We start from the raw sequence: 14,819 nt of genomic DNA, 5'->3' as shown, positions 1-14,819 counted from the left end.
ATATCGCTCTAACGTAAATTCACTATTTACGTCACGCTATGTTGTGCCGGTTCTGTCGCGAAACTTCGACTGGTCATAACTTCTTCGTTATAACTCGGATTTCGGCGTTCTTTATATGTACGGAATCCTTGTAACATATACTATAACTTAGTTAAGATTAATCCTTCTAAATAATCTTCCATCAAAAAGTCATTTTTGATGCTTATCGTCTATAAATTGACTAGCCCGAATTTACGGGCATTACAATTTCGTGGAAAGAAGGTTTTCAAAATTGAAGGTCTTGAAATGATATCTCCAAAGTACCATGATCCATGAGAAATTGAATGGATTAGCAGTTTTAAGTATCGAAAGTGATTTTTTTTTTTATAAAATATTGATTATTGTAAAATAAAAGATGTTTTTGACTCAAAAATAAAAAATAAAAAAGACATTTTTAAGGTGGTTTTTTATATGTTTTTATTTGTAGTAATTGTTTAAATATGAGGTTTACTTTATTTTTTATTATAATATGTTTGTGTATACGTTTTGTCTATTGAACTGAACATGTATATGGGCATGAAATTTTTATTTCGCCCCGGGTATCAAAAACCGATTGACAGCCCTGGTAAACACCATCGAAAGAATTCACAGAGCGATACTATAAATGGTATGTGACATTTGGTTTTTTGTGCCAACAACTAAAAGCTACTAAAAAGTAGGCAAATATGAAAGATTTTTGTGTTGGGAAATTTTTACCACAACTAACAGTTTTAATCCCTAGAAAAAAAAATCTTCACATTGGGGTGCTCTTTTTTTTTTTTTTTTTTTTTTTTTTTTAATTTAAAGAAAATGAAAAAACTTATAAAATATAACATAATACCACATTTAATAATTTTTGTAACAAAAAAAAACTACCACCATTTACAAAAAAAGGTATATAAAAGGTTGTTATAGGCGTCAAATACAAAAAACTATTAAAATTTGATGGTTTAAGTGAAAAATATTATATTATGATAACTTGGTTAACGGACAATAAAAGTATGAATTACAAAGCTTTTGTACAAATCAATTATGCATAAATAATTCATTAATACTTGTCAAAAATTTAAAGAATTTAATTAAGGAAAGTAATTAAGAAATTCAAATTGGAGCAAAATGAAAATTTTAAAATATTAAATTCATGTACTTAAATTAATCTACATTTATTAAACTAAACACCAATATTAATTAATTTAAATCAATAGTATAAACAGATAGTATCTACATAAGCAACAAAAACATAAGGTATATACATAATAACTAATAATAATATCACCATCGAAAGAACTCATAGAGCGATACTATGAATGGTATATGACATTTGGTTTTTTGTGCCAACAACTAAATGCTATTAAAAAGTAGTTAAATATGAAAGATTTTTGTGTTGGGATATTTTTACCACAACTAACAGTTTTAATCCCTGGAAGAAAGATCTTCAAATTGTAGTGCTCTTCTTTTCTTAATTTAAAAAAAATGAAAAAACTTATAAAAAATAAACAAAATACCACATTTAATAATTTTTATAAAAAAAAAACTACCACCATTTACAAAAAAGGTTGTTATAGGCATCAAATACAAAAAACTGTAGAAATTTAATGGTTTCAGTGAAAAATGTTATATTATGATAACTTGGTTAATGTAGGGTAAGAAGTATGATTGTCAAATTTGAATTTATTATATATATATATATATATATATATATATATATATATATATATATATATATATATATATATATATATATATATATATATATATATTATAAAGCATATTAGTGACATCTTAAATTTTAAGAGGTATAATTACAAAGTTTTTTGTACAAATCAATTATGCATAAAGTAAGATGCTATTATTGAGAATGCTATTTAAAAAAACAATGTGGATTGTAAAAAAATAAATAAAATAGAATGCTATTATTAGCAATGAAAACATAAAATAAACCACTACAATAGAAAAAACATAATATAATTGTTTAAAATACAATGCTATAATTGAAAAAAAATGTTATAAATAACAAAAATGTAAAAAATGTACATTACTCAAATATAAAAAACAATGTGTATTCCTATGTGTTGTGTATTTGTAATTGAAATTCTATCCATATATCTTATAATTTTGTAGGAAATGGTGTCGATATGGCTATTGTTTTTATACACTATGGCTGTTGTTATGGGTCGTGGACATCGGGGTGATGGAGCGGAGTACCCACCTTTTGTTTTTTTGTCTTAGTTTAAAAATAGCAATGTAATTTGGCATCAATAAATGCATCTTGATTTGGTAATTGTGTTTTTGTCCTAAGTGCAATAAATATTAATGTATTTTTGGTATTTCTTGTATTTAAGTGCAAGAAATAGCAATGTATTTTAGTATTTCTTGTATTCAAGGTTTTTTATAAAAAAAAGTAGATTATTTAATTTGAAACTCTCATGTATCTATATCATGATCAATAAATGTATGTTGATTTGGTAATTGTGTTTATGTTTTAAGTGTAAGAAATAACAATGTACTTTGTTTTTTGTCCCTGGCTTAAAAATAGCAATATACTTTGGCATCAGTAAATTCATGTTGATTTGGTAATTGTGTTTTTGTCCCAAGTGCAAGAAATAACAATGTAATTTTGGTATTTCTTGTATTTAAGTGAAAGAAATAGCAATGTACTTTGATATTTCTTGTATTTAAGGTTCTTTAGCACAAAAGAGTAGATTATTTAATTTCAAAGTCTCATGTATCTATATAATGGTCAATAAATCCATGTTGATTTGGTAATTATGTTTGTAATTGTGTTAGTTATAAGTGCAAGAAATAGCAATGTACTTTGTTTTTTGTCTCTAGCTTAAAAATAGCTATGTACTGTGGTAATTTTTGTTTACGTTTGATAATTTAACTTATAAGTTTATATATGTTGTTATTTATTATGTAGTTGGAAAATCTTTGGGCAATGCTCAACGACTCGGCGTGTAAGGAAGAGCATTATGTGTTTTTTCAATCGGGGAAAGATCATTGAGGAAACGATAGGAACAGATGTGATGGTTCGTCGGATAATTAGTTTGTATTTTGTATGTTAGACTTGTCGTGACACTTTGGTACTAGATTGTTGTAATTATAAAACTCTGGTTGTTTATTTTGACATGAAATTAATTATATATAATGTCGTTACACTATTTGGTATCTAATCCGATATTATGTAATTTTTTTTTTTGCATTTAATGTCGTTATGTATCGTTTTTTTTGCACCAAAATCGTTGATTAAAAAAAAATGAAAAATGTTGTTACCGGCTATATTATTACCGGCGACGAAAGGAATTACCGGCGACAAATATCTTTACAGGCGACATTTTGAACAATAGCGACAGAGTAGTATCGTCGACTCTTTATCGGCGACGTGTCAACACTATTACCTTTACCGTCCACTTTGCTAGTCTTTAGTGGCGACTGCTAATTCCATTTTTTCTTGTAGTGATACATCTTGGATTTTGGAATAAAAATAAAAAAAAACTTTTAGACTAAGAACCAATCAGATCCCTAGAATTTTGGAAAAAAGAACAAAAAATAAATTAAACAGACCAATGACAGCCCGCCACCAACATTTTATCCTTCTCTCGTCTTGCTGATAAATTAAATAGGCAATAATAGTTGATGATTAAAGTGGAAATAACTATAGGTATAGGTATATTCAATAAAGTAAGCATCAAACTGGATTATGAGAATAAACATGAGCACAATGATATAAGGCCGTGAGCACAATGATATAAGGCCATGGGGTATGGGTGTGTTTGTGCGCGTAAATATCTATGTGGAGCGGATGTTCATGCGTGAACACCACCCCAAATGGATGTAGTTGTGGTGTGGAGTAACTAGTTCCCAGATGCTCACAGGAATTTTGATTGGTTAGCTCAAAATTGAATGCATTCTCATTGGCTAGTAAACACCATTTCCAACCAATATTGAATGTATTGTGAAAAGGGATTGATGATGATGTGGAGTGATGTTTACCCGTGAACATACCCCATGGCCTAGAGCAAATAGTAGCAATAAGACATGAAGAAAACACTAGCAGTATATGAGAGTAAAATCATCATTTCATAAAAATATAACGTAAATTAGATAAGATTAAAATTAGAGTTTCAAAACCACCACAAAACATGTCCACAATTACCTTCTATACAAAACTAAAAATTTAGATGCTTGAACCCTAGTTTTCTAACAAACAAAAGGACAAAAACCGCAGTTTTTTTTTTTTTTTAAAAATGAAATGTAAAAATGAAGAGAAGGAAATTTGAGGTTTGTGGGATGAACAATCAATAGTGAATATTTGAGACGCTTTTTAAAGATGAAAGTAAATTAATGAAAACAATGGAAGAAGATGGGACGAATTATGTGATCATGACGAGTCATCACAAGTGTACATAGAATTCGAAGAGCGAGTTTAGAATTTCTTTATTTTGTTACAGTTCGAACAGTTCAAATCTCCCCTAGATTTTTGCAAAGATGACTAAATCAGCGGACAGAAAATATAACGGAAATAACAACGTTGTTGCTTAAACTGGCGCGTAATCGATGGAATACACCACCGAATTTTCCTCACGATTCCGGCCACCGACACCGACACCGCCACCGCCACCGCCTCACGGCCTTCCAGTTTCTCATCGCAAATGTAATACGCATACCTGTACTTTTTGACAAAAAAGAAAAAGAAATTGAATCAATTAATTCAAAGAATATTGGGTCGTTGAGAAGATTGATCTCGCCAACTTTCAGTTCTCCCTTTTCATTGATTTCTGAAAGATTTCGTGATTAATTTACATTTCGTCCAATTCACTCATTGTCGCCAACATTCGCTAGGTTCATATTCTTAGGTACTTACTGTTGGAGCTTTGTCTTATTCTTTGATCGGTTCAAATAGGTATTATCTTTTCCTTTTCTAAATTATTTGATACACATGTACATACCTAAAACAGTTCAAATAGGGTTAATTTAGAAAAAGCGAACAGGATTTTGGAGGAAATTAATTAAAGGTAGTTATAATGGGGGTTGAATTGATGAAAGAGTATGTTGGCATTGCAATGACGGGTTGCCATAGATCAGCTTCAAGGCACCCATTGTTGGCTTTTATGATTCTCGTTTTGATTTGGATATATCGATCATTCCCTACATTATTTGCTCTTTTGGTTGATGCTTCTCCTGTTATTGTATGTACTACTGTTCTTCTTGGAATTTTGTTATTTTTTGGTCAATCAAATGCACCCGAAATTCAAAAAGAAGAAAAACCATATCACAATAAGATCCATAATTTAAAGTTTGGCGTTATGGGCGATACTGAACTTGATTGGAGAGGTGAAAGACAAAGACCTCGAAGGCGAGAAAAAGCGTCTAGGAAGAGAACTCGTGTTGTTCATAGGGTGAATATTAATGATAATCATCATATGGGAAGTTCCATTGATAAGAAGTTTATACAAGAAGCAAAGAGTGGAGTTGGCAATCAAAAAGAGAAATTTGTTTTGGTGAAGCCATTAGAGGCAAAAGATTGTGCACACAGAAACGAGGATGATAGAGGATGGGAGACAGGATCTGAGCTTATAGAAAGTACATCCCCAACTTCTTCCATGGCTGACTTTTCAATGCTTGAAGAGCTTCATCCAATTCATGATTACCCAAAAGTTTCACAGCATGCTCACATGTCGAATATTACCACAGATGCTGAATCGAGTAATTCTGAAGGGAATGACCAAGGTGATATACAAGTTAAAGACGATCAAATGAAAAAAGAAGAAGACCAAAAGAATCTCATGCATCCTTTTGATCTTCCGTACAATCCAAGTAGACAGGAATCTGATCCTGTAGATTCTGCACCCTTAAAACCAAACAATCAACTCAGTCATCAGCATGAAAGCTTTGAAAAGGTTCCTTCCACTTTAATGGCTTCCAACCAAGGGAAACAAGGAAATCATTTAGGACCACAATTTGTACCTGAACCAGAAACTTCTGATGCCACAAACTATTCTTCCATGCATAGAGAGATGGATGAACTTAGTGACTCGAAAGTGAGCTCTACGCCTGATAAAAAATCAGTTGGTTTCCTTCTTACTGAAGATGTTCCTTCTCGAGAAGCTGCTGATTCGAATTCCAAAGAGGGTTTTCATGCAGAATCAGTTGGTTCATCTCATTATGAAGATGACCCTCCTCGAGAGTCTGATTTGATTTCAGTAAAGGAAGGTCATTATGAAGATGATTCGGCTTCCATAAAAGAGAGTTCTTTTCCAGAATCAGTTGGCTCATCTCATTATAAAGATGACCCTTCTCAAGAAGCTGATTTAACTTCGGTAAAAGAGGGTTTTTATTCACAATCAGTTGGTTCATCTCATTATGAAGATGAAACTTCTCGAGAATCTGATTTGACTTCAGAAAAGGAAGGTTATCATGAAGATGATTCGGCTTCCATAAAAAAGGGTTCTTATCAAGAATCAGTTGGCTTATCTCATTATGAAGATGAACTTTTTAGAGAATCTAATTTGTCTTCACTTAAGGAAGGTTATCATGAAGATGATTCGGCTTCCATAAAAAAGGGTTCTTATCCAGAATCAGTTGGTTCATCTCATTATGAAGATGAACCTTTTCGAAAATCTAATTCGATTTCCGTAAAGGAAAGTCAATATGAAGATGATTCGGCTTCCATAAAAAAGGGTTCTTATCCAGATTCAGTTGTCTCATCTCATTATGAAGATGAACCTTCTCGAGAATCAAATTTGACTTCAGTAAAGGAAGGTCATTATGAAGATGATTCGGCTTCCATCAAAAAGGGTTCTTATCTGGAATCAGTTGTCTCATCTCATTATGAAGATGAACCTTCTCGAGAATCTAATTTGACTTCAGTAAAAGAAGGTCGTGATGAATATGATTCAGCTTCCATAAAAGAGGGTTCTTATCCGGAATCAGTTGACTCATCTCCTTATGAAGATCACCCTTCTGAAGAATCTGATTTAATTCCAGTAAAGGAAGGTCATTATGAAGAGGATTCGGCTTCCATGAAAAAGGGTTCTTATCCAGAATCAGTTGGCTCATCTCATTATGAAGATAGCCCTTCTCAAGCATCAGCTGATTCGACATCGGTAAAAGAGGGTTCTTATCCAGAATCAGTTGACTCATCTCATTATGAAGATCACCCTTCTCAAGAATCTGATTTGATTCCAGTAAAGGAAGGTCATTATGAAGATGATCCGGCTTCCATAAAAAGGGGTTCTTATCCAGAATCAGTTGACTCATCTCACTATGAAGATGACCCTTCTCAAGAAGCTGATTCAACTTCCGTAAAAGAGGGTTTTAATTCACAATCGGTTGCTTCATCTCGTTATGAAGATGACCATTCTCGAGAAGCTGATATGATGTCAGTAAAAGAGGGCTATGATGATGATTCTTCTTCGATGAAAGATGGTAATTATGCAGAATCAGTTGTTTCAGTTTATACTGATGTTGACCCGTCTCCAGAAGACGATACAAATTCGGTGAAAGAGGGTTATTGTGTTTCTGAGATAAGTGATTATGTCAGCCAATTAAGTGGATCATCTGACGATGATGACACCGTGAAGCTCCATCACGATGACAGACCTAATGAAGTTAAAACAAGTGGTGGGAATGAGACAGGTAATACAATTGTGGTTTTTCTGAAGTTGTTAATCTCATTATCTTTTTTCTTTTCAGAAAAAAAAACTTTACAGAGATAGGTTAACTTTAATATCTTATACCCAAATAAGTTGGAATTGGATAAGGGCCTACCTCTAAATCAACCGATTTGTAGATATTATAATGATTTTCTTTGTCACTAAATCAGTCTTCTCTTTCTATAAAACACCTAGTGAGCTCATATCAAACGACAATCATTTGGATGCAGGTTATCAAGGGAAAAGTAGAAGTGAATCGAGTTCATCCCCAATTTCTGATATAACTGGGCATGTAGATGATGACGAAGATGAGTATCGCTCCACAATCATGCCATTGACATCACATTCAGAAAACGAAAAGGTATAACTAAAGAGTAGAGCATTGTTTCTGAATCCTTTCTTTTTAATATCAAACACATTACATGCCATTTTCTATAATAACTAATTACTTTATTACTTATTCAAAGAGATAATACTGACATGATTATTTTGTATTTAAGCTAAAAATGTTTCATAAGAATACCAATAGACTTAAGTATAAAAACTTTAACAGAAGATAACATTCTTATGAAACTTGTTGTGTCTCTAAGGTTTTAATTGATCATCATTTTAATACAACTAGTCAAACGTTGAACTTAAAATTTTGATTTAACCACGTGCTTAATTAGACTATGAGTTATTTAGGGACAAGGAAAGTAGTTTTTTACGGGAAAAAAAACTAAGATAATGTGCGCCTTCTATTTAGTTTTGAATTATTTGGGATCTTTCGCACATCTAGAGAATCTATGCTCAACACTAGTTTCACATGCTTTGGAAAAATTTTAGGCCATCACAAGTAACACTTAAGAAAGTACTGATAGTACATGAGGGATTTGAATGAAAAACCTACAATAATTTAAGTCATAAGCATTGCCTATGAAGTCAACCTCTTTTAGTTGGGTGCCAGTTACTTCACATGAAGGAGAGATTAAGGTGGGACACAAAATGCAGAACATAGGAAATCGGTACTAGTATTCTTAAGTTTTCATAGGTTTGTCAAGTATTGGTGCATTCCTATGTTCTTCATATGTCTTTTAAACTGTCAAAAAATTTGATATTATTGATGTCTTTCAAAGAGACTTAAACTTACAGAAATGACTTATATATAGAGAACAATAACTTTAACATGGGATGATTTGCAGATCCAAGAGCATGGGAAGGAGACTTCACTAAATATCAACTCTGCAACAACTGCTGAAGCCGCTGATTCTGGTGTTCATGATTTTGAATCAGATTATGATCAAAAGCAGGATGATCAGAGCCCCAAATCGGAACATGATGACTCTGATTCCAGTGTTCATGATTCTGAATCGGATTCTAAAGTGAGCAAACCTAATGAAGGCATATTGCCTCAAAGGTTGAGTCAAGTGCAACAGGGTTTAACCTCATGGTTTAGATGGAAGGCATGATGCCACAATGTCAAGGTCTAGTTCAAGCTCCAACATTTTTACTTGACACTTGAATCTTTATATATTAGGTTCTGAAAATATTGATTTTATATTGATTCTACTAACAAAGTATAATTTTCCACTCTTATGTTTAACTAAGTTGCTAAAACTACAAACCATAATGACGAAATTCTTAAATACATAAGTATTGTTAGTCAAGATTATGCATTGCATGCATTTAGGATTTAGATTTGTTTACATTTTGTACAAAATGAGATATTTGAGATCAAATTTTATGTCTAAAAACTCCATCCATATAGTGTTATGTTGCTAGAGTGATTTGGTGTGCGCCACCTTCTACATTTCCTTGTTGGATCTTCTTTTGTCTTAGGCGGGTTCAAGAGGTTCTCCAAGGAGATATCTGGAGTCATCGAAGCTATAGTTTTTTCTTTTATTCGAGTGCTTTGGCATTATAGCTACAAGACTATTCATATTGTCACGACTTTGTCCCATAGGCTTCTTGCGAATGAGGTATAACTTGTCTTCTTCCATTTGTTACAGTCCCAAAAGAAAAGGCCCTTTCTATGAATTGGACAAATTGGTGTTGTGACCGGTTTCTGAATGTAATGTTGGTTTGTACTCCTATCTCTTTGCTAGCTTTGTTTTTGCAAAAATTATGTTTAGAAAAAAAGTGTCATAAATTTATTTGGTCAAAGTGTTCTTTTATGAAGACACGTTGGATTAATTTGTCTAAAATGATACATGTGACATCCCCATTTTCACGGTCAGAAAAGACCGATTTGTTTATGCTTTGTTTTAAAATCAGAGTAATTGTTTAAACAAAACTGTTGCGGAATTTGTTTCCAAAACAAAATGTGATAAGAATTTATCAAAGCATTTCTTTAAAGAAATGTATTTTCATTAAATAACAAAATCTTGGGATGTCATGTTTCGTTACAGACCAAAAATATAAACAGTATAAAATCGACCTTACAACAGTTATTTATAACTACTGATCTATAATCCAAAATCTCTCGTCAAGTCCACCAACTTATACTCTTGTGCCATTACCTGTAATGCAAAGAAAACTGAGCGGGTCAGGCTTGGGAGCCTGGTGAGCATATAGGGTTTTCAACCCACAATAATATAATTATTATATTCAATCATCAAACAACCACCCAATTACCCATCCCCATTATCTTCTCTATTTCTTAAGTTTTACCCTAAGAATCGACTATCATTCCTCCATTCGTTCCTAAGGATTGACCTAAGTAATTTGCACAAAGTCCATTGCTGCCCGAGGTTCCTATAACAAACACTAAATCCATAGCTGCCAAGGTTCATCTATACATTACTAAATCCATAGCTACCAAGGTTCATCTATACAGTACTAAATCCATAGCTACCAAGGTTCATCTACATTGTACTAAATCCATAGCTACCATCGTTTTATTATAAGACACTAAATTTATAGCTCCCAGGGTTTTTAGAGTACACCGGTGAACACATCGTTCACAACACCTACAAGTTGCGAGTTTGCTAGTGTTCCACTGGACTGTCTAGCATAGTCCGTGGTTGTCATCCCTACTCTGATGAATGACGGGGGCCATCGTTTGGGTAAAGGTTTCACTCATTTTTCACTTGTCACCGTCATCTCATGATCTATATCATCTTTCGTCTCATCCTCAAACTAATCTTTCCTCACACACCAACTATTTCATCTACCCATGTTCCACCCAACATATTTGTAGATATAAATAACATATATAGTTTAAATCATTTAAAAACCTGTATAAAACATTCATTCAACATCCATCTCAAGTAAACAAACAACGTATAAACACATAGCACGTATTCTGTCGCAAAACTTCGACAGGTCATAACTTGTTCGTTATAACTCGGATTTCGACATTCTTCATATATCCGGAACCCTTGTCACGACCACTACAACTTAGTTAAGATTATTCATTCTAAATAATCTTTTATCAAAAAGTCACTTTTGATGCTTATTGTCTCTAAATAGACTAACTCGGATCTACGGGCGTTACAATACACAATGGTGATAACTATTAATAAAAGGAATGTTTTAGAAATCGTTAGTCGTTTGGATCAACCGGGGACTAATGACTAATCCACCTAGGCATGGACTAGTTAGCTTACCTAATTTGTAACACAGTTAACTTTATGAAAATTAAATAAGACAAATAACCATAAAAAAATATGCATGCTCAAATACTCAACTATTGAAGTCAATATCCATATGGATGGCATTGTGGCAATTTGAATCCATTCTATTAAACATGTCGAAAATCTCAACCTAACCTAACCTGACCTGACCTACTACGATTTTCCAACTCCAGCCGACTTGAAAAAAAACATGTTTAATGAAAATTCAAACCAAGTGTTCAAACTTCTAGTAACAATAGAAATGTGTATTTTTTTAATCAACTTGACTTTCAGTTTCAACTGATTTCCAAACCTGAGGGTGACTGGATAATTTGGTTCCATAAATCGACAATTAAAAGAGACTAACATCATGTTTAAGTTGAGATTATGACTCATATGGGAATGATGTATCGAGGTTGTGAGGGTCTTAGTTACGGTTTGACTTCACGACTTAAAAAAAGTACGAAATAAACTATTAGGTTTTAATTGGATTTAAAACTCCTAGATCTTTTGAGATTCATTGAACTTTTCAATGACATGTTTAAATCTCGATTGTGCCCTCTCAAGTTTGTGACTGGGATGCTGAGGATCACAAATAATGTGTGAATAACCATGCAAATTAACTTGGCACCCTTAATTTTTATCATCTAATTGATGTGACGGTTACCCACACGTGCTCCACCGATCTATGACAAACATTAAGTCACCCTTTCCACTCTTACTAGTCCATGTTAGTGTGCCGATTACCCAGACACGCTCCACCAACGACTTGGTAAGGTACAAAGTGTAATTTCATGGGTTAGCACCAATTTCACATTTTCCTAAAGTAACTAAGATTGGGAATTTATAAAAGGTTTAGTTACTTTATAATTATCATTATACTTTTAATGAGAATTATAGTCCTTGTCCTACCCACTCGGCTAATGACCCTCCACCAGTCAAGGAAGCGGTAGGTGAGACTAGACACACATTAATCTGCCATTTTATAGGCAACAACCTTATATCCCCCTTATAGACGAGCTTCATGAATGAGGCCTACTAACAGTAAGACTGACTTGATCTTATATATATATATATATATATATATATATATATATATATATATATATATATATACACACACACACATACACACACACACACACACACACACATATATATATATATATATATATATATATATATATATATATATATATAATTAACTTATAATACTATAAATATAAGGGTTGAATTTTAACTTTTAAAACTCTATGGTTTGGAATTAAAGTGTGTGTGAGACTTTACAAATTCCAAGACTTGAGGACAGGTTTTGAAACTATTTAAGAGTTTTCATTTCTATAACTTATGAGTTTTAACGGTTTTAAAGAAAAGTCTTTTGGAATTCCATAACTTGAGGACAAGTTATGGAGTCCATTAATTGGCATTTAGATCAAGAATTACACTAACAAACAATTTGCAAATAATTCCTATGCTCTACTAAAACTCATAAGAATGAACATTCATATCAATAATTTCAAGAATCATATAAACATGTATAAAACTTGAAAATTTGATAATAACCATTGAAAATGAATTAGCATAATCATTACCACATTAAAGACAGGTTTTATAAGTCCAAAATAGTTTAGGGTAATGATTCTAGTCCATTTCCAGCAGTAAAACTCGAAAATCTGCACACAGGGCCTCCTACTCGACGAGTAGGATGAGTTTTCACTTGGACTCGTCGAGTCCTCCCATGGACTCGGCGAGTCCACTAACAGTGAACAATTTTTTGACTTTTTCAAGCATTTTGCATCAAGTGTAATGAAAACAAGCCTAGGCTCTGATACCACTGAACCGTTTTGAGCATTCTAACACTCCTATGGTGTACATGCAACCCTAGAAACCTTGAATCTATGTTTTCTCTATTATACATGCAAATTTGATTTTCCAAGGTTCTGAACCTAACTAGCATGTTATAGGGTACTTGTAATATAAAAATTTTAGTAGAATAACATACCTTTTCTTGTGGTTGATTTCTTGGAGTCTTAAGAGCCTAGCACCAATAATGTGGATGCCTCAAGTGGAATCACAAATCACCAAAACACCTTGGAAGACTTGAGAGAATAGTATGCACTTGTTGAAATCGGCCCACCCTTTGTTCTCACACACACTAGTACAATTTCATGTGCCAAAGACCTCTTTATATAGTATGGAGGATCAGGGTTACATCCATGTAAACCCTAATACCTATGACCTTTCATTTCCATAGGATCCATGGGTTAAAACTCCATGGATTATCCATGAAAGCTTTGCCCATCCTAAATGAACTTGGCCCATTATATATATATATATATATATATATATATATATATATATATATATATATATATATTAAAGAGTCCATATTTAATTAGTTCCTTTTGATCACTAAATTAATTCTTGATCAATACTAATTAAATAATATGATTTCATATTAATATATTATAACTAATAATATATTAATAAATCATAAATACACTATTCTCAAAAGATTATCAATATAAATTGTTTCGGTGAAGTGCAACCCAAATGGACCATGCCGGGTCGGGTCAAGTACATACCAAATATAGTTACAGACTTAGACACCTTATCCAACACATCTTTCCTAATAAACAAGATTCATAAGTCCCTAAGTTAAATGATTGCAACAATCCATCCTTTTGGAGTTGGGCATTGTGCTTCTTACTTATATCCCCAAGACGGCAATGCCATAAGCAAACTTTGTATAAACCATTAGAACAATCAATATGTAACACCCATGTAACAGCCCGGAATTCCAGGTATTGTTATATTTATGATTTTGAGTGTTTTAAGAGGGGACTCGGCGAGTTGGAGCCTATACTCGCCGAGTAGGATCGCAGATCTGGTCGCGGGTTCGCGACTGGACTCGACGAGTCCGGATATGGACTCGGCGAGTCCATGCTGTTTAGCGAAACCCTAACCGTCCAGGTTTGGGGACATATATAAGGGGCCTTATGGCCGTCATTGTTCACCCTAGTCCTGTGAGTGAATCCCTAATTCGATTGTGAGCATCTGGAGCAAGGTAGAAGACCATTGTTGATTTTGGAAGTGTTGTTTTGCAAGGAAGAGGAGGCTTGGTTAAGGGAACAACAAGAGAAGTCACGTTCTGTGGATTAGGGACACAGAGAGCACATTATTCAGGTAATATTTCGAGTTACATTCTTCTATGTTGATGTGTATATGGATTTAGGGTTTATTGAACCCTTTTGTGGCTAGATTGAGTGTTACCTTAGTCCCCCAAGCGATTGGAACCCTGTATTGGGACCTTTGGAAGTCCAGAATGTCCCATGCCTGAGTATTTCGGGAATCAATGGAGGTTTTGGATTGGAATCCTTATACCTTAGGTCAAAATGTAATTATGAGTCATGGGGTGTATTATGAGCACCGAAATGAGGACCTTACGTGATGAATCAGTCTAGGAAGGCCAGACCTATGAATGGTCGGAGCAGTTCTGACCTTAGAAAGCAGTTTGAGCGGTTGCATGGCATGGACTCGCCGAGTCCGATGA

At 33.3% G+C, this 14,819-nt stretch overlaps 1 protein-coding gene across 1 annotated transcript; it reads left to right on the top strand.

The window, feature by feature from the left end:
* Window positions 1–5,042: 5,042 nt before the first annotated feature.
* On the top strand, window positions 5,043–9,336 carry LOC111890148 (uncharacterized). The gene is made up of 3 exons (XM_042895780.2): window positions 5,043–7,656; window positions 7,904–8,034; window positions 8,855–9,336. Exons 1-3 carry the CDS (start codon window positions 5,043–5,045, stop codon window positions 9,119–9,121), a joined length of 3,012 nt encoding a protein of 1,003 aa, XP_042751714.1. The 3' UTR covers window positions 9,122–9,336.
* Window positions 9,337–14,819: the final 5,483 nt, after the last annotated feature.

Source organism: Lactuca sativa, chromosome 6 (genome assembly GCF_002870075.4).
Source record: "Lactuca sativa cultivar Salinas chromosome 6, Lsat_Salinas_v11, whole genome shotgun sequence".
Lineage (NCBI taxonomy): Eukaryota > Viridiplantae > Streptophyta > Magnoliopsida > Asterales > Asteraceae > Lactuca > Lactuca sativa.
The sequence above is the reverse complement of the archived record's forward strand: the minus strand, read 5'-3'. Positions and strand labels throughout refer to the sequence as shown.